Raw genomic sequence first — 24774 nt, forward strand, 5'->3', positions numbered from 1 at the left:
TTGTATGTGGTGAATTGCTTTTCTCTTGCTGCTTTCAGAACTTGCTCCTTCTCTTCCGTATTTGACAGTGTGATCAGAATATGTGTTGGAGTGGGTTTATTTGGATTTATTCTATTTGGAGTTCACTGGGCATTTATGGTTTGTGTATTTATGGTGTTTAGAAGATTTGGGAAGTTTTCCCCAACAATTTCTTTGAATACTCTTCCTAGGCCTTTACCCTTTTCTTCTCCTTCTGGAACACCAATGAGTCTTATATTTGGATGTTCTATATTATCTATCATATCCCTGAGGTCTGTTTCGATTTTTTCGAATTTTTTCCCCATTCTTTCTTTTGTGTTTTCATTTTCCATTCTGTCATCTTCCAGGTCACTGATTCGTTGTTCACCTTCCTCTAGTCTTGTACTATGTGTATCCAGAATCTTTTTAATTTGGTCAGCAGTTTCTTTAATTTCCATAAGATCATCTATTTTTTTATTTAGTCTTGCAATGTCTTCTTTATGCTCTTCTAGGGTCTTCTTGATGTCCTTTATATCCTGTTCCATGCTCTTCTTGATGTCCTTTATATCCCGTGCCATGGTCTCGTCGTTCGTCTTTAGTTCTTTGATTAGTTGCTCTAGGAACTGTCTCTTCTGATCTTTTGATTTGGGTGCTTGGGCTTAGGTTATGCATATTGTCTGGGTTTTTCATATGCTTTAAAATTTTCTGTTGTTTTTGGCCTCTTGGTGTTTGCTTAACTTGATAGGGTTGTTTTAGGATTTGTACACCAATTGAAATCCTTCTGTCTAATTTTTCAGATCTACAGCTTCGTGGAGTACACTTTCTCTGACCAACCAGCAGGTGGCGTCCATGAGCCACCTGTTCCCCTCAAGCCAGTTCTCCCCTGCTTTGCCTCTGTGGTGAGTGGGGGAGTAAGTCTTGTGGGGTCCAGTTGGTGTACCAAGGTACCAAGGTTGCGTGTGTAGTTGGTGTTTCCTGCCCTGTATAAGGGGCATATGTCTGGGCGGTCAGGGAGGGGGGGCGGCTCTAACAATCAAATCTCTCTGGTGTTCCTGGAGTTTTCAAGCTGCTGTGATAATCTGATCCTTCAGTTCAGTCCTGCCACAGTTTGTCTCTGCCACTGACCCACAAGTCCTTGGTATTGGCGTGTGGCCCCTGAGGCTTGCGAGTGGGTCCCTCTTGCAGGCCTTGCACCCCCTGGTCCTCTGTTTAGGGATGACTGTGCTATGTCACAGGTGAGTGCCGTCCCCCCAGGGCAGTTCTGAGCTGCCAGTCTGTGTAGGGAGGCTCCCAGTCTGATGAAATGATGTCTGAATGGTGCTGGTTAATTCACATTGCTCCACCTTCCCAACTCTGGGACAACCAGCTGAGGGTGCAGGGAAGGCTAATGTCCATGCCCAATTTTGTGGTGTATGCGTGTTATTGGAAGCACTTGCATCACACTCGGTTGTCTGGGGCAGCTTTGGGCTATCGGGCCGGTGATGAGCAGGAGTGTTTCCTGTCCACCAGGGTGATGGCTGTGAGCGGACGCCCCCCTTTTCTTGGGAAGTTCTGGTGTTTAGTGAATTTTCTCAGCCACTGGATTATTGCCTTTTTTCTCAGAGCTCTCTTAATTCTGCTCTTGTCTTGACCTGCCCAAATTGCAAGTCTTTGAGGCTTTCTGTATTGAGCTTCTTAGATTAAATGTTTTAGAAAAAGACAAAAAGATTAAAAAAAAAAAAAAAGGGCCCTCCTGGCAGATCTAATGGGTTATTGAAATGCTAAGAGACAAAGCAATTAGGGCTATTAAGGGAAGATCCAGGGGGCAGAGAGATCAGTTTTTCTTCAGGATTTGCAAATGAGCCTCAGGGCCTGAGCTCTGCCCTTCCCCTTTCTATGTTCACCAGAACTCAAAAAGCCTCTGCTTTTATTTTTGAGTTTTTCTTGCTGTTTTTTGCTATGCCTGTCTCCTCTCTGCTGGGCTGGCTGCTCTCAGATTCTCTGGTGTCTGGTCTCAGTCTATCTGTGGTTGGAGTTTGGATCAGTAGAATGAGTTTCCGATAAGGGCTGCCACTGCAGTTCTCCCTTCTCCTTCCCAGCGCTGACAGCCCCTCCTCCCACGGAACTGAGCCTGGCAGGGAGGGGCGCGGGTCTCCTGGCCGCAAAAACTTACAGATTTTGCTGTTCTCAGCAGTTTGACGTTTTCATGAGTGTTGTATGAAGTGTGCCCAAAGTCAGACTGCTCTGCGGTGTCCAGTCCACGCAGTTCCTGGCTTTCTACCTACTTTCCTGGAGGAGTAACTAAAACATACACCTCACCAATCCACCATCTTGCCCCCTCTAGTATATTTTTAATTTGATCTACAGTAGCTTTCATTTCCACAAGATCTGCTATTTTTCCTTTACTCTTTCAAATTCTTTATGGTCATCTAATTTCTTCTTGTTATTCTTTATATCTTTAGCCAACCCATTGAAGTTGTTTTGGAGATTTGTATGTGCTTCTTTGGTTAGTTGTTCCAAGTTCTGTGTCTCCTCTGGCTTTTTAATTTGGTCATTTGGCTTGACTATATCTTCTTGTGCTTTTTTTTTTTTTTTTTTTTTCTTTTTTTTGTTTTGGAGATGCAAGTCTGTCTGGACTGTGTAGGAGATTTGGCAGAACAGCAATTTGCCAGAGATCAGTTTCTCTGTCTCCCCACCAGATGGAGCTCTTGGTCACTTCTTCCCTCGAGCCTGCTGTTCCCTCTGTGAGGCAGCTGCTGTGCAGGACCCAGACTAGATGAGAATCCAGCCCCGGGTGTGGTGGGTGGGCACTGTGCTGCCCCTCGTTGGAGAATCCACTTGTATTAGTTAGGGTTCTCCTTGGAAACAGAATCAATGAGAGATGTCTCTGATTATCAAATTGTAAAAGTGACTCACGCAACTGTGGGTACACATGAGTCCAAATTTTGCAGAGCCGTCAACAAACTGTCAACTCCAAGGAAGACATCCGACGAACTCCTTAGGAAACGAACCGACAACTTTGACGAACTCCTCAAAACTGTCAGCTCCAAGGAAGACGTCCGACGAACTCCTCGGGAAATGAACCGACAACTTTGACGAACTCCTCAGGAAATGAACCGGCAACTTCAACGAGTTCCCCAGGAAATGCTTCACTGAGCAGCCGAAGAAGAAGTGAAGATTCTCTAACCGTCCATCTTATAAGCCTCCAACTGATCACCCGGACCAAATCCAGCCAATTGCATTCTCTCATTGTGGAAGGCACACCCCTTGATGAGTCATCAGTCAGCCGCAGTCAATTGACTGATGATCCAACAAACCGGCTGATCACCTGGACCAAATCCAGCCAATTGCATTCTCTCACTGTGGAAGCACGCCCCTTGATGAGTCATCAGTCAGCTGCAGTCAATTGACTGATGATCCGACAAACCAGCCCGTTGGTTTATTAACCAGCCTCAAATATCCTCACAGCAATCGTCAGGCCAGTGCCCGCTTGACCAGACAGCTAGGCTACCTAGCCAAGTTGACACATGAACCCAACCATCACACCGCTCGAGGGCACGATGGGTCTGTTGATTCCCAGGCTTCTGGGTGGATTAACTTCGGGCTGTAGGGCTGAGAAATTAACCTTCCCTAGCCCTCAGCCATCTCAGAGGTGTACTGCATATCCCCACCTGTTGTGCACACCCGGGCTTCTAGGGTGGAGGAGGGGCTCTTGGTGCTCCTGTGTGGCTGTCTCCCTTGTCCCCGCCTTTCCTTCCACGCAGCCTCTGTAGAGAAAGAATAAAGCCAGCAGAACACAGAATGTCCCTCTTGCCTGATAATTATTGGAGTGGCTCTGCTCAGCTCTGTGTCCTCACTCCTCCTGTAGAGAGGGTGCCCCAGTCCTCCCCCAAATCAGGTGCCCACAACAGCCTGTCTCAGAGTTGAGGGGAGGCCCTGTGCACGGTAGCCTGGTCTCTCTGTGTGTGGCTAACACAAGTCTGTTGGATCCAAGTTCCCACACGGAGCCCCTGGATGTGGAGCTGAGGTGGGTTGTCTCCCCACCTGGTTGCAGAGATGGGGATGCAGGAGTGAGACATTCCTCCCTCACTGGTTCCAGGTGGTGCGCAGCAGCCAACCCCAGTGGCTGTCACAGTTGAGTAAACTCACCTCATCCTTTCAGTCGTAATTTCTCCACTTTTTCATCCAGGTCCTCTCTATATAATGTAGAAGTCCCTCTCTGCCTTTTCTCTAGTTATTCCATGGTGGAGAAGTTTGCTCTGCCTCTCTTATTCCACTGTCTTCCTGGAAGTACTCCCAAAATCCAATCTTTACCAGCAAAAATGGAATAGACAAAATGTTAGGATTCTTTCAGTTTTGTCAGAATGAAAAAATTCAATTTCTGTGGCTGATGAAAGATAAGAGAACAAAAATGATTTTTTGATGGGAAGTGTGGCACATGGTTAATTTTGTAAAGTTCTTATACAGTTATAGTCGATCCTCATTATTTGTGGATTCTTTATTGCAAATTCCTCTACTTACTAAAATATCTTTGTAACCCCAAAGTCAGTACTTCCAACGTTTTCACAGTCCTTTATGGATGTGTGCAGAAGATTGAAAATTTGAGTTGCCTAATGAGCATGTTCCCAGCTGAAGTCAAACAGTGTGACACTCTGCCTTCTTGTTTCAGCTCTCATACTGTAAATAAATGTCCTTTACACAACATATTTATTGCCATGCTTTTTTTTTTTTTGCATTTTTGTGCTTTTTTGTTGATGATTTTGCTGCTTAAAATGGCCACCAAGAATAGTGCTGAAGTGGTTCAAAGGGCAAGAAAGGTGTGTTGTGCATTATGGAGAAAATGTGTGTGTTAGGGTAACTCATTCAAGGATGAGTTGTAGTGCTGTTGGCTGTGGAGTTCAGTGATAATGAATCAACAATATAGATTAAACAGAACACATAAAACAAGGTTATGTATTGATCAGTTGATGAAAATATTGTGAAAACAGGCTAGCAGAAACATAACCTTGTATTTCCCCTAGGAGGAATGATTGAGTATTCACTAAATCAGTGTTTGTGGTGATTTTATACAATATAACTAATGTGACTAACAAGAATTGACTATAACATAGATACAAGTACACAATAAAAAATATACACAACAATAACTGTCATAAAGGGAACACACCTGTATAACTGCCATCAGCTCAAGAAAAACATTTACCAGGACCCCAGAAGGTCCCCTAGACCCCTACCCAATCACCCCCTCCTCACTCTTCCCCAAGTTAACAAATATCCTGCTTTCCAATACATTTTCCTATCCTTTGACATTATGGAAATAGAATAATGTGACATATAGACCTTATTTTGTTCAGCATTGTTTGAGAGATTGAGAGATTTTTCCATGATGTTGCATAATGCACTAGTTTATTTTCATTGTTGTATAGTATTCTATTATGAATATACCTCAATTTATTCATTTTACTGTAGATGAACCTTTGGGCTTTTTATGGTTTGAAATTATTATAAATACTGCAGCTACTATATTTGTGCATGTCTGTTGAGGCAAGTTCACATACATTTCAGTTGTCTATATACTTAGGATAGTAGGATATTTTATTTTCAAATTTAGTAGGTAATGCAATTTTTTTCCAAAGAGATTGTATCAATTTATTCATCCACCAGCAGTATATGAAGGTTGGTTCTATTTAGTTCACTTCTTCACTAACAATTGAATTGCCACTTTTTATAAAAAGGTTTACACATTTGAGTAGGTGTATAGTAGTTATTTTAAATGTGCTTTTCTCTGATGACTAATGAATTTGGGAACTTTTCATGTTTTACTAGCCATTTGCACATCCTTTTATGTGACTTTCTCTTCAAGATCTTGCTCAATTTTTCTTTTGAAATCTTTTTTTGATGTGTAAGAGTTCTTTTATAGTCTAGATATGAATCCTTTTTTATTATATGTGCTGAAAATATTTCCTCCTACTCTGCAACTTTTTTATATAAGTTGTGTCAATTGGTCAAAAGTGGTTTCTAATTTTAATGTTTCTGTATGTTTAGTGCTACCCCAATGTCAAGTGTTATATTCTTGAAGTTTTGTTTCATTTTTCTTATTTAGACCTATAATCAAATCAGAATTTATTTTTATATATGCTGGGAAGTAGGGAGAAAGTTTCTTATTTTTACATCTGGATAGCCATGTGACCTAAAACCATTTACTGACAAAGACTGTTCTTTGCCCACTGATATGCAGACACACCTTTGTCATAAATCACATCTTTGAATTCATGGATTTGTTTCCAGACTCTCTATTCTGAATCATTGTGCAATTTTTATTGACTTGTGCCAATACATCATTATAATTACTGTTGCTTTATAAAAAGTTTTGATAATCTATAGATTAAGTCTTCTGATTTTGTTTTGTTCTTAAGATTCTTCTGGCTGTTCTTGGTTATTTGCATTCCCATATAAATTTCTGTATAAACTTTAGGATCAGATTGTCAGTTTGGAAGTGCATTATATCCATAGATGAGTCTTTGAAGATTGGGCATCTCCACAGTAATTAGCCTTTCAGTCCGTCAACAAGGGGTTATCCTTTCATTTGTTTATATTGTCCTTAATTTCTCTCAGTGAGGTGGTGTGTGTGTGCGTGTGTGTGTGTGTAGTCTCTCAGGCATCTTTCATTTATTACTTTACATATTTTGAAGCTGTATTTTTAGATACAGACAAATTCAGATTGTGATATCTTCCTGATGAATTGACATCTTTATTACTATGAATGTCCTTTTGTCTCTGATAATGCTTCTTGCCTTAAAATCTACTTTGCCTGATAACATTACAATTACACAAGCTTTCTTTTGATATGTGCATGGTGTATTCTTTGCAAGGGTCGATGTCCATTCACATTCCTTCAGGACTTGCCACTGATTATATTGCACAGCCTGTATTTCCAGTTGCCCGAGGGCTGTCTCTGTTGGACTGACCATGGAAGTTCCAGGGAATTAATGTCCCTGGAAATAGCCTTCAGCTGAACTCAGGTGGAGGAACTGTGATTTTTATATTCTAAGCTGGCTTCCAGGGTTCCTTGGAGGAATTAAGCCCCAGTTACCAATATGACAGATGTCTTGATAAAGAATCATTTATTTGATCTTGCCTTCCTTTTTCAGTCTCACTTCCTTACTCTTCTTTCTCCTGTTTCAGGGAATTACCTCCTAAATAAACTACTTGCACTCAAATCCTTATTTCAGGATCTGCTTCTGGTGGATCCCCAACTATACGACACTATGTTTTCTGTCCTTTTATTTAGAATATTTCTGTGGCCTTGTATCTAAAATATGTCATTTGTTAGCAGTTTTGTGGGGTTGTTTAAGCCAATTTGAAAAGCTTAATGTTTTATTTGAAATTGGCATTCCATGTGCACATAATGTAATTAATACAGTTGGGTTTCAGATCTACTGTCTATTTTATGTTTCTTGTTTCTTCTTTACTTCCCTTCTTTTGGATAAATCAAATATTTTCAGGCTTTTTTCTTTTCTAATATATGAATATAAGGCTATAAATTTCATCTGAGCACAGATTTAGCTGTACCTAACAAGATTTGAAATGTCATACTTACATTATTATTTAGTTTAAGATGTTTCCTAATTTTCATTTTGATTATTTTGACTTAAAGATCATCTAGAAATGAGAGTATTGTTTACTTTCCAAACATATTGGGATTCACTAGATAGGTGATTGTTATTGATTTCTAGATTAATTCTAATGGGCTAGAAAACATACTATCTATGGTTTCAGTCCTTTGAAATTTATGGAGACTTCCTTTTAGTATAGTATATGTTCAAATGTTATAAATGTAATGTATGCATTAGAAAAGAATGGTGTATATGCTGTGCTTTTGGATAGAGTATGATGTATATATTATTGGTCAAGTTTGTGGATTGAGTTGTTCGAATCTTCTTTATATATAATGATTTTTTGATTGATTTTTCTACCAGTTACTGTGGAAAAAGCACTAAAATCCCACACTGTGATTGTTCATTTTCACAGTTAATGTATACTTGCTTTAGTAAATTTAAATTTTAAATTTTATTTTCTTTAGTAAATTATCGATGCATACATATTTAGATTTGTTTTATCTTCCTCATAAACTTATCATTGTGATATGCCCCTCTTTATTTCTGAGTTATTTTGCCTTATACCTTACTTTGTCTCGAACTATTGTTGCTATTCCAGCTTACTTTGGTTAGTGTGCCAGTTTGAAGGTGTTGTGTCCTCCAAAACGCCATTATCTTTGATGCAGTCTTGTGTGGGCAGACATATTGGTGTTGATTACCTTGTAAGTCTTTGATTGAGTGTTTCCGTGGAGATGTGACCCACACAACTGTAGGTGATAATTCTGATTGGATAGTTTCCCTGGAGGCATGGCCCCACTCATTCAGTGTGGGCCTTGATTGGTTCGCTGGAGTACTATATTAGCTCAGACAGAAGGAGCGAGCTTGCTACAGCCAAGAGGGGCACTTTCAAGAACACACAGGAGCTGAGAGTGTAGCTGGAGCTGAGACAGACATTTTGAAAATGGCCGTTGGAAGCTGATGCAGACATTCTGGAGAACGCCATTTTGAAACACAACCTGGGAGCAAGCAGACACCAGCCACGTGCCTTCCCAGCTAACAGAGGTTTTCCAGATGCCAATGGCCTTTCTCCAGTGAAGGTACCCTTGTTGACGTATGCTTTATGACATTAAGACTGTGACTGTGTAACCAAATAAACCCCCTTTTATAAAAGCCAATCCATTTCTGGTGTTTTGCATTCCGGCAGCATTAGCGAACTGGAACAGTATATTTTATTCTCAAAATAATATTAAGCAGAAAGTTGCAAAAAAAAAAAAATGTACAGGGAGGTGCTGCATAGCCTTCACCCAGTTTCCCCCAATGGTAGCACCATGCATAACTAAGAACACTGTCAAAACCACAATATTGACATTGGAAATGGCCTACAGAGCTTATTCAGACTTCACAGGCTTTGTATGCATTAATTTTTGTACGCATACATGGGTGTGTGTACATGTGTGTTGTGTGTGGTTGCATGTAATTTTATGACGTGTAAATCCATGTGTCACCAATGCAGTCACAACGAGGAACTGGTCTATAATCACAGGCTTCCTTGCATGTTTTATAATTAGATGATATTAGGAGTGGTTATCAGTTCTTTGGATTATGGAACATAACACAAAGACACTCAGGTAGATGAAAGGCAGAAAGAAATCTTTTGTTACTCACTGCTCTAAATGAGAGAAAGCTGCCTTGTGGGGCCACGCAGGGATTTGCATCTGGGAACAAGGTGAGAGCCAGCTGGAACTGGAGGCAGTTTACACGTGGCAAACAAGATGAGGTTCTTTATGCTTTGAGGACTCCCTGTGGATTGTCAATCTGAATAATCTCACAGGTTCCAAGGCATGTGAGATGTCCCTCGTGGGTACCTGGACCAGGGTGATTAGGACACATGAACAGGGCTCTGGAGTGTGAGAGCCCTTGAGGGGTTGTAGTTTAAAGGGTATTAATTTAATCAGCAGCTCAAGAAGGGGAAGTGACAGACCTCTGACCAGGGTCTCAAAGCTGAGTCAAGACAGCATTTCAAAGAGACTCTATCACATCATGCTCTTCGTTTACAGCCACACTTCCACCCATCCCCATTCCGCCATCCCTAACCCTGACAACACCTAATTGCTTCTCTATCTCTATAACTTTTTGATTTCAAGAATATTACATAAATGGAATCTATAATATATAACCTTGAGATTGGTTTTTCAGCATAATTCCCTAAAGATCTAACCAAGCTGTTGCTTATATTAATAGTTTATTCCTTTTTCATTGCTGTGTGGTATTCTGTGTTATGGACAAATCACAGATGAGTAACCATTCACCCATTGAAGAACATTTGATTTTGTCTAGATTTGGCTCTTATTAATAAAAGTTCATTGAGTACTCGTGTACAGGTTTTTGAGTGAACATAAGTTATCGTTTCCCTGGGATAGATGCCCAAGAGTGCAATTGCTGGGTTGTATGGTTTGGTCTAGTTTTAGAAGAAGCTGCAAAAGTACTTTCCAGAGCAGCTGTTCCATTTTACATTCCCAGTAGCCATGTATGAGTGATCCAGTTTCTCTGTCTCACTTGCCAGCATTTGGTGGTATCACTATTTTTTATTTCAGCCATTCTCAACATTATCTAATTATAGAACATTTTTTATCCCTCCAAAAAGAAACCCTGTACTCATTAACAGTCACTTGCCATTCCCCTCTCCTCCCAGCTCTTGGCAACCATTAATCTACTTTCTGTCTCTAGGCATTTATGTGTTTTATATATATTATAAATATATATAAATATTTTTTTCTTCAATGAAGTGTCTATTCATATGCCTTGTGCACTTTCTAACTGGAATGTTTATTTTTTACTATTTAGTTTTGAGAGTTCTTTATGATTTTAGATACAAGACCTCTGTGAGATATATAGTTTGCAAACATTTTTCCCTTTCTGTAGCTTGTCTTTTCATTGCAGAGTAAGGTCCAATTTTCTATTTTTTTCTTTTATGGATTGTGCTTTTAGTGTCAAATATAAAAACTCTTTGCCTAGCCCTAGACACTGAAGATTTTCTCCTAGGCTTTTTTCCTACACTTATTATAATTTTCCATTTTACATTTAAGTCCATTATTTATTTTGAGTTATTTTTTGTATAAGTGTGAGGTTTAACTCAGAGTGTTTTGTTTTGTTTTGATTTTTGCCTCTTGATGTCAAGTTGCTTGAACACCATTTGTTGGAACAGTGATCCCTTGTCTATTTAACTGCTTTTGTACCTTTGTCAAAAATCAGTGTGGCGTATTTGTGCATGTCTACCTTTGGCATTGATGTATGTGTCTGCCCTCTGCCGCAGTGGCATGGTTATTGTCACTATGTAGGAAGTTGTAATATTGAGTAGATGGATTCCTTCCACTTTATTTTTCCTTGTCCAGATTGCTTTACTTATTGTAGGGCCTGTGCCTTTTCATATAAATGTAGAATAAGTTTGCTTATGTCTACAAAAAACATGGTAGGATTTTATAAGAACTGCATTACATCTGTAGATCAACTTTACAGATATATAGAAAGTAGAAGTGAAAGAAGTTGGTGAATGATGGACTGGGGAAAATGCGTAAAAGTGAGATAGAACTCCAGGCTTCTGCAGTCAACACGATGGACAGAGAGCATCGTCATTCCCTTGAGAGCTATAAGATGACATTGGGAACGAATGCAGAATAAAAATAAGGCATAGAGCAGAGCCCTAGGGGTCCCTTGGTGAGTGCAGGAGGTGGGGGAGTATCACACAGGATTGATAAGGAGCAGCGAGAGAGGCAGGAGGAGAATGGAAAATTTGAGAGTGCAAAGGGAAGAAAATATTTCATGAGGAAGGGGAGGCTCAGCAGTAGCAAACTGCAGAAAGCTTTTAAAAAATTACCTGAAAATATGGTTACTGGATTTAATTACATGAAATCCATCATGACTTTGGGCAAGATCAGTTCACTGGAGGAAGGGTGATGGAGCCAAATTCCTGTGGTTGGAGAAGTGACTGGGCGGGCGGTAAGTAAATGAAAATAATGAGTGTAGATCAACCATTCAAGAAGCTTGGGCAGTAACTAGAGGGGATTTAGAAGTTAAAGGAAGGTTTGCTTTTGTGTTTTTTTTGTTGTTGTTGTTATATATGGCTGAGATTTTAACATCATTAATAATGCGGGTAATTGCGAGTAGAGAGGAAGAGGTTGAACAAGAGAGGGGAAATTATTGCTGGCAGAAGTTCCCGAGGACATGCATGAGGAGACTGGATGCAGAACATAGGTAGGGGGATAAATTAACTCTATGTTGGAGAAGAAAAATATGTCTCATTTTATGAGGAGTACGGCCATAGATACTTGCAGGTTTGTAGATTGTTCAGAGGCAATTGAGGGAGTTTCTGTCTCATGATTTTTATTCACATTTCAAATACTTTATTTTAATTCACCTTGAGCTCAAAGATATTATTAATAGTAACTTCAGTTATTAGTATGGCAATTTGTATTTTAAAAATAATTTACTTTAGAAAAATGTCTAAAAATGGGCTGTTTACAGAGAAACAAAGCTGAAGCCCTTTAGTTGTGAGTAGGGTAGTGCACATAGAGCTGCTCTGATTTTTCTGCTGTGTTGTGAGCTGTAAGCATTCTGAGAGCCAGAACATGACTTTTCTCTCCTCTGTTGCCTCAGCAAACAGCATACAACTGGGCTCACACAGTGTTTTAGTTTCCTAGACTGCTCAAGAAAATACCATGAAATGGTTCCCATTCAAACAATAGGAATTTATTTCCTCATGGTTTTGAGGCCTGAAAATACCCAAATCAAGGCATCTTCAAGGTGATGCTTTCTCCCCAAAGACTCTGGTGCTCTGGGGTTGGCTGCTGGTGATCCTTGGTTCCTCTTTCACATTGCAAGGCACATGGTGGTGTCTCCTGGGCTCCCTTCTCTTCCAGGTTCTGTTGATGTAGCTTTGTGCTTGCTGTACCTTTTTCTCTCTCTGAATTTTACTCCTTTTATAAAGGACTCCAGTAGTAGGATTAAGACTCGTCCTGGTTAGCCGTGGCTACACCTTCTTAACTGAAGTAGCCTCACCAAAAGTTGGTACTTAAAATGGGTTCCCACCCACAGGAATGGATTCATTTTAAGAACATATTTTTCTGAGGTACATACAGCTTCAAACCACCCCAGAGAGCAAGAAATGAATTAAGTCAAGAGTGCTAAGGAAGTTGGCAGAGCCTATGAACGGTGACCAGGAGCACGGGGTTTCAAAGGTGGAGCCTGAATGCACCATAGTGAGTTTGTGGTTTAGTGGAAGGCAATGTCTTCTTTCTTAAAAAGTGGTGAGCACATTCAATGGTTTATCAAGATGTTTGGGCTGTTTCTGTAGGAAGGTCTAGAAAAATGGGGCTTGCTCACTCGGAGAGATGTAATTCTGACATTTTCTGAGTCAGCTTCAACCCCCACAAAGCATCTTGCTGTGTGTCAGTGTGAAGTTTGTAGACTTGTCATGACTCTGGGCCAGATGCTACATTGCCATCGTTGATATAACAACATTTCAAAAATTAATAATAGAAAACAGTTTCTTTTTAAATTTTAACTATGCCATAAAGGTAAATAATCCCCTCCCCCCTCCAGTCCATCATGCTTTTTAAACCCGATTGTGGCAGCTGCTGAATAATAGAGACAAAATGTAGTTCTCTTTCTCCCTGGTGAAGTACTGCATTATTTTTTATTCATGAGTCATTGTTTTCCTGGAAGATTGTTTGATGAAATATGCGGGTACTGTATACCCTGTCATTGCCTGGAGGACTTCTATATTCCCTCTGTTTGAGTGTTTTCCTTTTTCTTTAATAAATTTGCAAATAGTTGCAGGGAAGAAGCTGCTGATGTTACTATAATTAACCTGGTTTAGTACCAAGTTCCAAAAAAACTCACTTCCAAATTAGCAGGTTCTACATTGTACGGTATTTCTTCACAAGTTACATAGAAAGGGGTAAAAGAAAAATAAAAGCTGTTGTCTTCTGAAGTAATCCAGAAGACCCAGTGACTGTTTCATCTTCCCATTGTCAAGCCTTTCATCTTTATGCCGCTGTGGCGCTGCCATCTGCTTTTTGAGTAAGGCTTGGTGCATTCAGTACAGCAGGAAACTCTTTCTGGAATTAGAGAAGCCTTCTGACAACACAGAGCAGAGCTGTGTCAGATATTTTCCACCAAGGAGAGAAAGAAGGAGCAACAAGCTGGATTGTCATGGAAACCCATTGTCTCCATTGGTGGCTTTCCCAGTTGGATTTAGGACTCAGCATCTGTGAATCAGCCCTCATGACTCCTTCATCACAGAGAGACTTTTGTTCCCAGGAGACCCAAGGAGAAAAGAGATATTCCATTTCTATGCCCAGGAATGAGAATTTTTCTTTTAATATCTGAGTTGAAGAACTCCACCTAGGAAAGGGAGAGGCTTATTTTTCCAATTTTAATAGGTGTAGGGATTAATTACATTTCTTAAAGTACATTTCATATATGCTTTTTTTTCCTTAATAACCTTTACTTATCCGAAGCTCAATGGTCCAGCAAACTGATCCATCTGGAATACTGCCTGAAGCAAGAAGTATGGGAAAATAAGGGTCTTTGAACAACCAGAACATATTCCAGAGTGACCAAGCACTGGCATCTGTTCGTCATTTATGAAATACTACTCCCTGCCCATGCCTTGTGGGGTCGCAGTTCCTTGCCTTGGAGTCAGACCCCTAAGGTTGAATCCTGGCTCTGCCAGTTGGTGGTGTTGTGGCTTTGAGCAAGTTACTTTTGCACTCTATTCCTCTACTTTCTCATATGTAAAATGGAGATAAGAATAGAACTCATTTAAGATTAAGTGAGTTAATACTTCTGCAGTACTTAAAATAGTGCTTGGCCTATAGTAAACACTCAAATATTAACTCTTACCTTATTTATTCTTACTTTATCAATTATCTCATATACTCTTACTTTGGACATATGGTGATCTAGTTTCCAGGGACTTAGGCAATGGTAACCATAATTTAGAAGAGGAAAGAAACTTCGAGATTTAAGTTCATATTTTAAGATTAAAATGACAGCTGGTAGCTCAAAACAAAGAAGGAAAAGAAAAAAACACCATAAACTAAACATAACTCAAAAGTCCAGCAGTCTGGAGCTATTTAGCATATGAGAAAATAGCCATAAAACTTCAATAGCTCCAGAGGGCACTAGTGTATTTCAGCACAGTTCAGTACCTGTTGTTCAAGTAATGGTTCTGACTCATGAAGGAATGTTAAATTCTGTTCATGGTGTCCAGTTCAGAGAAGCCAGAAAGTGTTTTAAATTTTAGAAAGATTCCAACAAAGCAGAGAGAGAAAGAAAGAGAGAGATTGAAAGAGAGAGGGAGAAGAAGAGGAAGAGAGACATTTAAAGGTCCATTTCTAGAGGATTTTGAATTATGTAAATTTATTGTATTTTAATTTTTTGCCTTCTTGTCTGAGTCCCAAATTAGTTTTTCTTCAGAATTGTATGTAAATATGATCCTTGGGCACAAGTGTAGTTTCCATTAAATGCCAAACCAGACTTGCACTGTATATATCTTCTATTAGCCTGCATTTTAGCCATTCTGCTTCTTAGTAGTACCTCCAAACAAAATTTTCATGACTGTCAAGCTGGCTAGGTTTTGTTCTGCAAATAATGTTTACCAGGGGTTGGCCATCCATGATGCATCATGCCAATTGTGTGTTGCAGCATGGTCTTTGGCGTTTACATATACGTCGTTGGGGAAGAAATGTCATTTTGCTCTAAACTCTTGACCACCATCTCTTTCCATCTGGATCTCTTTTAATTCTTGTGGGTTCTCAAGAACTCTCCTTAGTAAGTCTCTGTTGTTGTCTTGGAGCATTAGTGCCAGGACTACTAAGACAAATGCCAGAGACTTGTTGGTATAAACAACAGGAATTTATTTGCTCACAGTTTTGGAGGATAGAAGTCCAAAATCAAGGTGTTGGCAGGGCCCTGCTCTCTCCAAAGTCTGGAGCATCCTGCTGGTGGCTGGCTGACAATTCGATATCCCAATCTCTGCCTCTGTCACATGGCGGTCTGTCTCCTGTTTCCCCTCCACTCTTATGCCTGTGTCCAAATTTCCTCCACTTATAAGGACTCTGATCATATTGGACTCCATCTGGCCTCATCTTACTAGGATCTTTGAAAATTCTCTTTACAAATGAGTTCACATCTTCTTGACCAAAAGGGGGATGTGAAAGGAAATGAAATAAGCTTCAGTGGCAGAGAGATTCCAAAAGGAGCCGAGAGGTCACTCTGGTGGGCACTCTTATGCACACTTTAGACAACCCTTTTTAGGTTCTAAAGAATTGGGGTAGCTGGTGGTGGATACCTGAAACTATCAAACTACAACCCAGAACCCATGAATCTCGAAGACAGTTGTATAAAAATGTAGCTTATGAAGGGTGACAATGGGATTGGGAAAGCCATAAGGACCACACTCCACTTTGTCTAGTTTATGGATGGATGAGTAGAAAAATAGGGGAAGGAAACAAACAGACAAAGGTACCCAGTGTTCTTTTTTACTTCAATTGCTCTTTTTCACTCTAATTATTATTCTTGTTATTTTTGTGTGTGTGCTAATGAAGGTGTCAGGGATTGATTTGGGTGATGAATGTACCACTATGTAATGGTACTGTAAAGAATGGAAAGTACGATTTGTTTTGTATGACTGCGTGGTACGTGAATATATCTAAATAAAATGAAGATTAAAAAAATAAAAAAAATAAAAAATAAAATAAAATAAATAAAAAAAAAAAAAAACAAATGAGTTCACATCTAAAGGAACATGGGCTAGGACTTGGGCATGTCTCTGTGGGGTCACAATTCAATCTGTAGTACTTGGTATGTGTTCCAGTTTGCTAAAGCTGCTGGAATGCAATACACCAGAAATGGTCTGACTTTTATAAAGGGGATTTATTAGGTTACAAATGGACAGTTCTGAGGCCAAGGTGTCCAAACTAAGGCATCAACAGAGGATATCTTCACTAAAGAAAGGATCATGGCCTCTGGAACACCTCTGTCAGCTGGGAAGACACATGGCTGGCATCTGCTGGTCCTTTGCTCCTGGGTTGCATTGCTTTCAGCTTCTAATTCCAGTGGCTCTTTCTTTAAAGGTCTGTGGGTTCTCACTTAGCTTCTCTGTGGCAAACTCTGGGCTTCATCTCTCAGCTTAGCATCTCCAAACATCTTTCTATCTGCATCTCCAAGTGTCTCAGTCTGTGATGGCTCTGAGCTCTCTCTCTCTCCCTGAGCTTTCTTAAGGACTCCAGTAAACTAATTAAGACCCACCTTGAATGGGTGGGGTCACATTTCCATGGAAACAGCCTAATCAAAAGATCCCTCCCACAGTAGGTCTGCCCCCATAAGAGTAGATTAAAAGAACATAGTCTTTTATGGGGTACATATCAGATTCAAACCAGAACAGTACAGGTTCATCAGAGAGGGTGTCCAATCTTGTGGGCAGCTACCTCACTCCAAGGGTACTGCAACTCTTATCCTAATAAGCCCAACAGGTTATCAAAGGCTACTCAAAGAACAGCTACACTCATGGAATAACAAGTGCTGCTTTTTCCACTTCTTCCTTCTTTGACTTCATATCTGAAATGGATATCAAATGCCAAATTAGAGTAAAATTCTTAAGATTTTCTCTTGATTTAAGTGAGAATCTGCATTGATATTCTGGATCCCTGAGGGGGAGCGATGAAGGGGGATGTAAAAAGTGGCCCTTTAGTCCATCCACATAAGGCAAACATTAGTTGAGTAGTTACCATACTTATGGTATTTCTTTGAACAAGATTCTCTATTTAATTGTCTAATCTTGAAGAGGTATAATTTTGGTTGGAACGTGGCAGGGGTGAGATAGCTAGGGAATGAATGGTCGTGGTGGTTGGAGCCAGGAAGTGTGTGAGGTTCAGTGTAAATTTAGAGTTGTTGATAGAATGATAAACCAGGATCATTTGTGTACTCCAAGGCAACTGCATATGAGTAATAGCACCTTCCTTTCTACACAGGCTCTGCAATCTTGGGGGTGGAGTGAGTGAAGGAGGATGATACACTGTTACTGAATTTAACTGACTGAAGCGTTTTTTCTCCATTTGATATAATAATTTAAGAATAGAACAAAGAGTTTGGGGCAATACTTCACTTCCCATAAGGAAGTTAGGAAGCATTTTATATTTTGAAGTTCAAGGGGCTTTATATTTGAGGATGCTTATCTAATCAACTATATATATTTTACTTAACTGTTCATTTTTCTCTCAGCTCTAGGGTTACCTTATAGCAGAGAGATATTCTTATTCCAATGAATATTCAGATCTGCCCTAAACATTGAAAATTCTCAGCTGAGGTGTTGTTGCAGTGCTGAGCTGTATTTTCAGGGAACTGGTGCTGTTTTAATGAATAGCATTAACTTCCAAATTCCAGTAGGGAAAATATTTAAAGTATGCTGTTGAATTCTTAGTATCTAAGACTTAGTTTACCAGGATAAAGCTGTTCTAGGAAAATTTTTAATAAATGTAGCTCACAGTAAACTGTACACGTTATGCTCAGAGTGTCAAGATCTAATTAAAACACTGCATGCTCCTCACAATATTGTTTGGTTCTTCCTTTCTGCCTGACCTTCTAGCACTGGAGTGCCTGAGTCTCACACTTGGACCTCTTTCCTTCTATGTCTGCATGCATTCCATTAATGATCTAGTCTTATCTTGTGACTTTAGGTGCCATCTTTATGCAAATTCCTCTCCAATTGTACAGACATGTCTCCTAAACTCCATACTAATATATCAAACTGCCTATTTGATATCTAGAATTAAATTTCAAATAGTTATTTCAAGCTTCACAGGTGTGAAACTGAACTGCTCTTTCCCTCAGAAACTCCTTCACCTGCAGCCTTTCCAACTCAGTTGAAGGCAAATCCATTCTTACGGTCGCTCAGGCTCCAAACCTGAGTCACCCTTTAAGTTCTCTTCTCTTCATACCCCCTTCTCAACTCATTGGGAAATATTGTTGGCGCTACCTTTTTCAAACCATATGTGTATACTCCTGAATGATTATTATCTTATCAATTGAAAGAATAAGGCTCAAAGAGATCAAGAAAACAGCCCAAACTCCCATAGATGGTAAATGATAAAGTTAGAAGTCAAATCCACATTTTCTGACTCATCAGAAATCATATGTACTTTCCATAATACCAGTTCTTCTGCAAAGTAATGTTATAATTGCTTTGTTAAATTGAATATAGTCAAGAAATATGATTTAACACTGTATAACTGGATCTTTCTAATAGTATGAATTATTTCAGAGAAATTCTGCACTAACGCTTTAGGCACATAGTACTTATTTTGTAAATACTTGCCAACTCTATTGAATTGACTGGTGTTCACCTTTTATTTTGTCTGGTCAAGAATTGTGTTTTCAATTGCAAGACATGATTTGAATATTAGTGTCTTAGTGAAATAGAAGCGGTGTTAATATTTCATTAATATTTCGTATTAAAATATATAAGGTCTTTCAGATAGCTTTCTCAAAGATTTTCATGTTACAGCTCTGAATTCAGAACATTCATTAGCTCTTTCTACCTTATGTATAAATAATTTCCTATTTGTTAGTGTTTTCATAATATGTAGCATTGATCTTGATGCTATTCATTTAAGCTAGTATTGCAGAATTATTATTTAAATTATTTGTCATTTTATCTCAAGGGTCTGTGTATCAGAGGGATATTTTATATTTTTTTTAAAAAGTTACTAGATTCTAAGCTTCTCTAATAGATTTTAATGCCAAAGAGGCAAAGGATTGGGATCTTTGTAGACAGATATCCAAAAAGAAATGTCAATGTTGATTAGATTCTTGAAAGGGCCCTGTTTTACATATGTAGTGTTCATAGTTTAATAGAAGTTATTACTTGCTTATATAATTAAATTTAGCAGAAATAAGGTATGCTAAGCTTAATTTTGCCAGGGTTAAATGATATCCTTAAGATGTCTATGAAGTCTGTTGTGACATATTTGGAAAGCTGATCACTGCTTTTCTTCTTTTTATATACATATAGAATCATTTCTGTGTGAAACAAATTTTAGGAGAAGAGCCCTTGGGACCATTAATTTATTTCTTCTTTCTTATGTAAATTTGAATTGAAAAATCTACTTGCTTTCTTATTCCATTAATTAGTGTTATTTTGTTCTGAGGATGAAACTTGATGAATATTTAACTCACAAAAGTAATTTTCACATCTCAAATTCTATCTCTTTACCTACCTACTTACCTACCTTTCTATCTCCATATATACCTATCTGCCTTGCTTTGATAGAAATATTTAGTATGAAATCACTCAAAATATTCTTGTCAGCTTCAGCAATCTCTCTTAAAGCAATTAGATGATATGTGAAGCATTACAAACAGAAACTATGTGTAGTAATTACTCCCTCATGGCAAGCGAATGAGTTAAAGATGTGTGGCAAGTGCAGCTGTAATGGCATATATTTAGAAAGGAATCTCAATTTGCTGCTTCTAAGAAAATGTTTGTTGACAAACAAATCTAAAATAAAAGTTTGAAAAAGGGATTTTATTTCTGGAAAAATGTGTTAGTTCTGCTACCATTTGCAAAGCTGCATATCTGTGAGTCTTTAGCCTGTGAAATACACTATGATCAACTGTATTTCTGTATTTCCTTTTTCACAGTGTATGCCAATTAAAGGCCGGGGATTTGTGCTTGGAGCCTACCAGTGCATTTGCAAAACCGGATTCTATCATCCTCGAGTCTTTTCAGTGAACAACTTTCAGAGTAAGTGCCCTTTGCTTCTGTGCAAATATATGTGTATACTAATATATCGCATTATTAATTAGGCTAAGTCATCTTAGAGTTGTGCCTACCACAGTTTGTTTGCTTACACAGTTTGAATATGTAAATGTTGGAAAACCACAGCAAGTATGGTCTTTGTTTTTTTTCCCATAAAATTTAAGCCCTTCGAGGCTACTCAAGAGCACTTTGATAAAGAATTATATTATACGTTAGGAGTGTAGATAGATTCCTCTTGGTATGTTCCAAGTAGAGAATCTAAGAAAAGGGAAATGTAGCCCGTTTTAAAAAGTTAGTGATTGCATTCATACCTTATTTCAACAAATAAGTGGTAGTGTGATTTTGCATAACTTTGTTAAGCTTTCTGTGCCTTGAGTGTTTTGCTTTTGTTTTTATTCTTTAAAACAAAGATTTTCTGTTGTGAGATGTAAACAAGGCAGTGATCATAAAGCACATGGAAAGCACTCAGTGGATGTCAGTTCCTACTAATAACTAATAATACAGTAGAAGGGGCCAGCCATTGTGCAAGATTCTAGGGACACTATAGCACACACCTTTTATCTGCTTGCAAGGACTTCATACTTTGATGGGAGAGACAGAGAAAAATTACCAAAATCTACTTTAAAATGCAATGACAAATATTAAAAGAGATTGGGGCAGCTAATTATGAGACCATAGAAAACAGTTTTTTTTTTTCCTGAGGCTGGCAGTGGGTGGGAGAGTATGTGTGGTGGTGACATTAGAGATGAGTCAAGGAGAAGTGGGGAAATGGTATTTTAGAAGAAGAAAACAGTAGATGTGAATACAGAAATGTAGAACAGCATGACAATATTTTAAAACATAAAGTAACTTTATATGGATAGACCAAAGGGAGGGTTCACTGATTCTTTCGACAATATTTATTAAGGCTCTACTATATGTCAGATACTATGCAAATACTATAAATATTATTAATGAAAAAAATGTGGTCTCTCCTTCAAATATCTTTGAGTCTAGTGATGGATGATGACAGGTAAATAGGCAATTATAGCTCGGTGTGGTGTGTAATGTGATGGAGCAGCATAGTGCTGAGGGAACACATTGAAGGGAGGGTACCTAACTCAGGTCATAGAGTGGTAGGAATGAGTCAGGAAATGTTTCTTGGAGGAAGTGTTGATTAAGCTGACAATTGAATTACGGGTATGAGTTATCCAGAAAAGAGTTGTGAAGATTGTAGCAGGGAAAGGGAAAAGTACATGGTTAGTCTTAGAATTGGAGGAGAACACAATACAATTATTTTAAACTTAAAGACAAGAAAAAAATGTTTGTAGTGGCTGAATTATGGAGATACAGTGGATAAGAAGATGCTTCTGCCCTGATTCCTTCTCTAGGGCTGAAACACCCACATGCCTCCAGCTGCTGGGAAAATCAGCGACTGAGAACTCATAGCTGAATTCATTACTGAACTTGCCCTGGGCCCCAGAACCTCACCTTAGGCCAGGCCCCCTATCATGGAGGGTCAATCACTGGCTGATGGGGACACAAAGACCTTCTCACTTTGCTTCAATTTGGGCCACCTCTGAAGGGCCAACCCAGCTCCAGAGCTCCCCAAAGCAATAGCTGGGCCTCAGCAACTGTACTGACACTCAGATTTCCCCTCTGTCCATTCCTGCTTTTCTCATTTCCTGATGGGTTTATTTCCCAAGAGGCTCCCTGTCCCCAGTAAACCTTCTGTATACAACTCCCTGTCTCAGAGCCTATTTCCAGGGAACTCAATCTAAGGCCGTGGGAAATGGTAATGATGAGCCTGCCTCTGTCCTCCATCTGTAGGAATTTAGTCATTATATGAAGAACAGCATGGAGTAACTAAAATACTATAACCAGAAGAGTGACAAGATCAGAGCTGTGTTTTATAAAGGTTACCCTGGCTCCAGTGTGGAGAGCATGCTGCGGGTGGGAGGTATAAGGCTTAATGTGAGGAGACCAGTTAGGATGCTGCTGGAATAATCCAGGTGAGCAGTGATGGTGGCCTGAGTTAGGGAAATGGCAGAAGATATGGAGAGAGGTAGACAAATTGAAAGGTAATTCAGAGAAAGTCTTGGTAATATATTTAATATCATGAGAAATAGAAAGGATGCTGTTTTAAGATGATTTCCAGGTGTCTGATTTGAGAAACTGAGTTGATTGTGGTATAATTCACTATGATAGGGAAAAAAGAAAAAGAAGTAGATTTATGGGTTACTGGATATGAGTTTAATTTTAAACCATTAGGAATCTGGTAGAGATGACCAGTAAGCAGATGTATATATGGATCTAACATTAATGAGAGTGGTCTGGACTGGAATAAAGTTTTAAGAGTCAGTAGCATAAGGAAAATAAAGCCATAGAAGTGGAGAAATTTGTCTGAGGAGGTGTGTTGAGGTGGAAGAGAAGACCAAGGATGTGCTCCTGAAGAAAACAAAACAGAGAAGAGACAAGCAGAAAAAAAGCCCACAAAGGTGATAGAGAATGAGTATCTAGCATGAAAGAAGACCAGGAATGAGTGGTATACTATAAACTAAAGGAAGAGAGGATTTCAAGAAGAAGAAAGTGGTCAAAATAGCCTGTACTGTTGAAAGTATTTGCAATAGGCTGACACCCAGAGGGACGTGGATTAAGATTAAGAACATGTGTTTATTGGGGCACATAATTCAGCTTACCATAGTCAATCACTTTTGATTAGGTTATGTTATGTGGGAAAGGTGATGGTATCGTCACTTTTGTGATACCTTGCATTATATATGACTCTCTTAGGAAATTGGAGAGAGAGATTCTCCTGCTGGTTTTGAAGATGTGAACTGTCATGTTTTCAGAGGGCCACATAGGTAAGACCTGAGATTGGCCTCTGAGAGCTGAGAGCATTCCCCACCGGCAGCCAGCAAGGAAGCAGAGAACTCAAATAAGCTTGGAAGAAACCCTGAGCTCCAGATGAGAGTACAGAGAATGTAGGCTGGCCCAAACCATGCCTTCAGCCTGTGGAACCCTGAACAGAGATCAGAGCGACTATGTGCCCAGACTTCTGAGCCACAGAAACTGGGGGATAGTAAATTGGTGTCATTTTAAGCTTCTGTGTTTCTGGTAATTTCTTAAGTAGCAGTAGAAAGCTAATGCAGTAATGATGATAATAACTTGCTTTCAGAATGGCAATATTTTTCCTTGTGTGTGAGAGAGTGTATGTGTGTGTGTGCGTGTATGTTTACACCAAACAATGGCAATACCAGAGCTACTTTGGCATTCCTCACACTTGTGGTCCAGACACAACATATGATTCAGCCCTGAAGCGTTAAGGCAATAGGTTTTAGCTTATGTTCTGTGAAGGTATTTTGTGTCTGGTTTACCCACATTTGTTCTCAGCTCCCACTATGTGACTGAAATAAAACATCTAAATATTGAAGAACCAGAGAATGACTGTGCCATTTGCTTATAACACTACCAGGAGAAACTGGTTAACCTTTAACAACTTATTTTAATTTAATTTGCACACTCCTACTTTCTTCCTTATTTTAAAAGCCAGTGTTTTTTTACTGGACCTACTATCTGTAAGAAAAGGCTGCCTTTCTGTGTGAGTCTCCCGTGTGGTACACGTTGCAGTCGTGGAAGGGAGGCTGCAGTGTTCAGAAAGATAATCTGTAGTTGGGCCTAACTTTGATTCAGTTTTTACTTTAGCGTGTTACTTAACCAGAATTTTCCTCAATGACAGAGCAATGAGCTGGCTACATGTTATCATTTGAAGTCAATAAAGTGCCCTTTGACCACAAACATCTTTCCTAATGGCCTTGCCAGATTGCATGAAAATCCACCATTCCTTGTCCTAAGGGAAAAGTTCTACAACCTGAACAGGACTAGGAGCTATCATTCTTTGGGGTCATCAGTAAAGGACTTGGCAAACATTTTTTGGGCTTTTTATTCATTATTGGACTATATAGCATATCTCTGTGTTTTAATATAGTCAGTCTTTTAATCATTGCACCCAGGCAGCTCATGTGGGCACTTGTTTTCTTCCTCCTGTCTTTAGGAGGCATCCATTAAGTAAGGAATGGCCACATTCAGCCCTGAGGCCAAAGATAAAGGGGGTTTGAGGACCCAAGAAACAAGAATACATGTAACTGCACAGCACATGGCACAATAGGTATAATTAGAAAATGAATATATATATATACCTGCTTATATAAACCAACACTAGTGATACATGTAAAAAGATAATCCCTCAGCACCAATGATCAGTAGCTCTTTGTCTCAGACATTTTATCATATTAGATAATGAGTCTCTAAAGCTAGCATGTTTGGAGAATGGATTCTGTGTGGGCCTGAAGGGAGGTAGGACAGGGAAGTCTGTAGCAAATAGTACTACACCGAGAGGGG

At 39.2% G+C, this 24774-nt stretch overlaps 1 protein-coding gene across 1 annotated transcript in view; it reads left to right on the top strand.

Annotated features, from left to right (window-relative positions):
* GPR158 (G protein-coupled receptor 158) overlaps nucleotides 1-24774 on the top strand; it is a 479696-nt gene that overhangs the window by 243803 nt on the left and 211119 nt on the right. Inside the window, exon 3 of the mRNA XM_037837890.1 lies at nucleotides 20277-20379. Coding sequence (XP_037693818.1) covers nucleotides 20277-20379 — 103 coding nt within the window. The remainder of the gene's footprint in view (nucleotides 1-20276; nucleotides 20380-24774) is intronic.

This window comes from Choloepus didactylus, chromosome 5, assembly GCF_015220235.1.
Source record: "Choloepus didactylus isolate mChoDid1 chromosome 5, mChoDid1.pri, whole genome shotgun sequence".
NCBI lineage: Eukaryota > Metazoa > Chordata > Mammalia > Pilosa > Megalonychidae > Choloepus > Choloepus didactylus.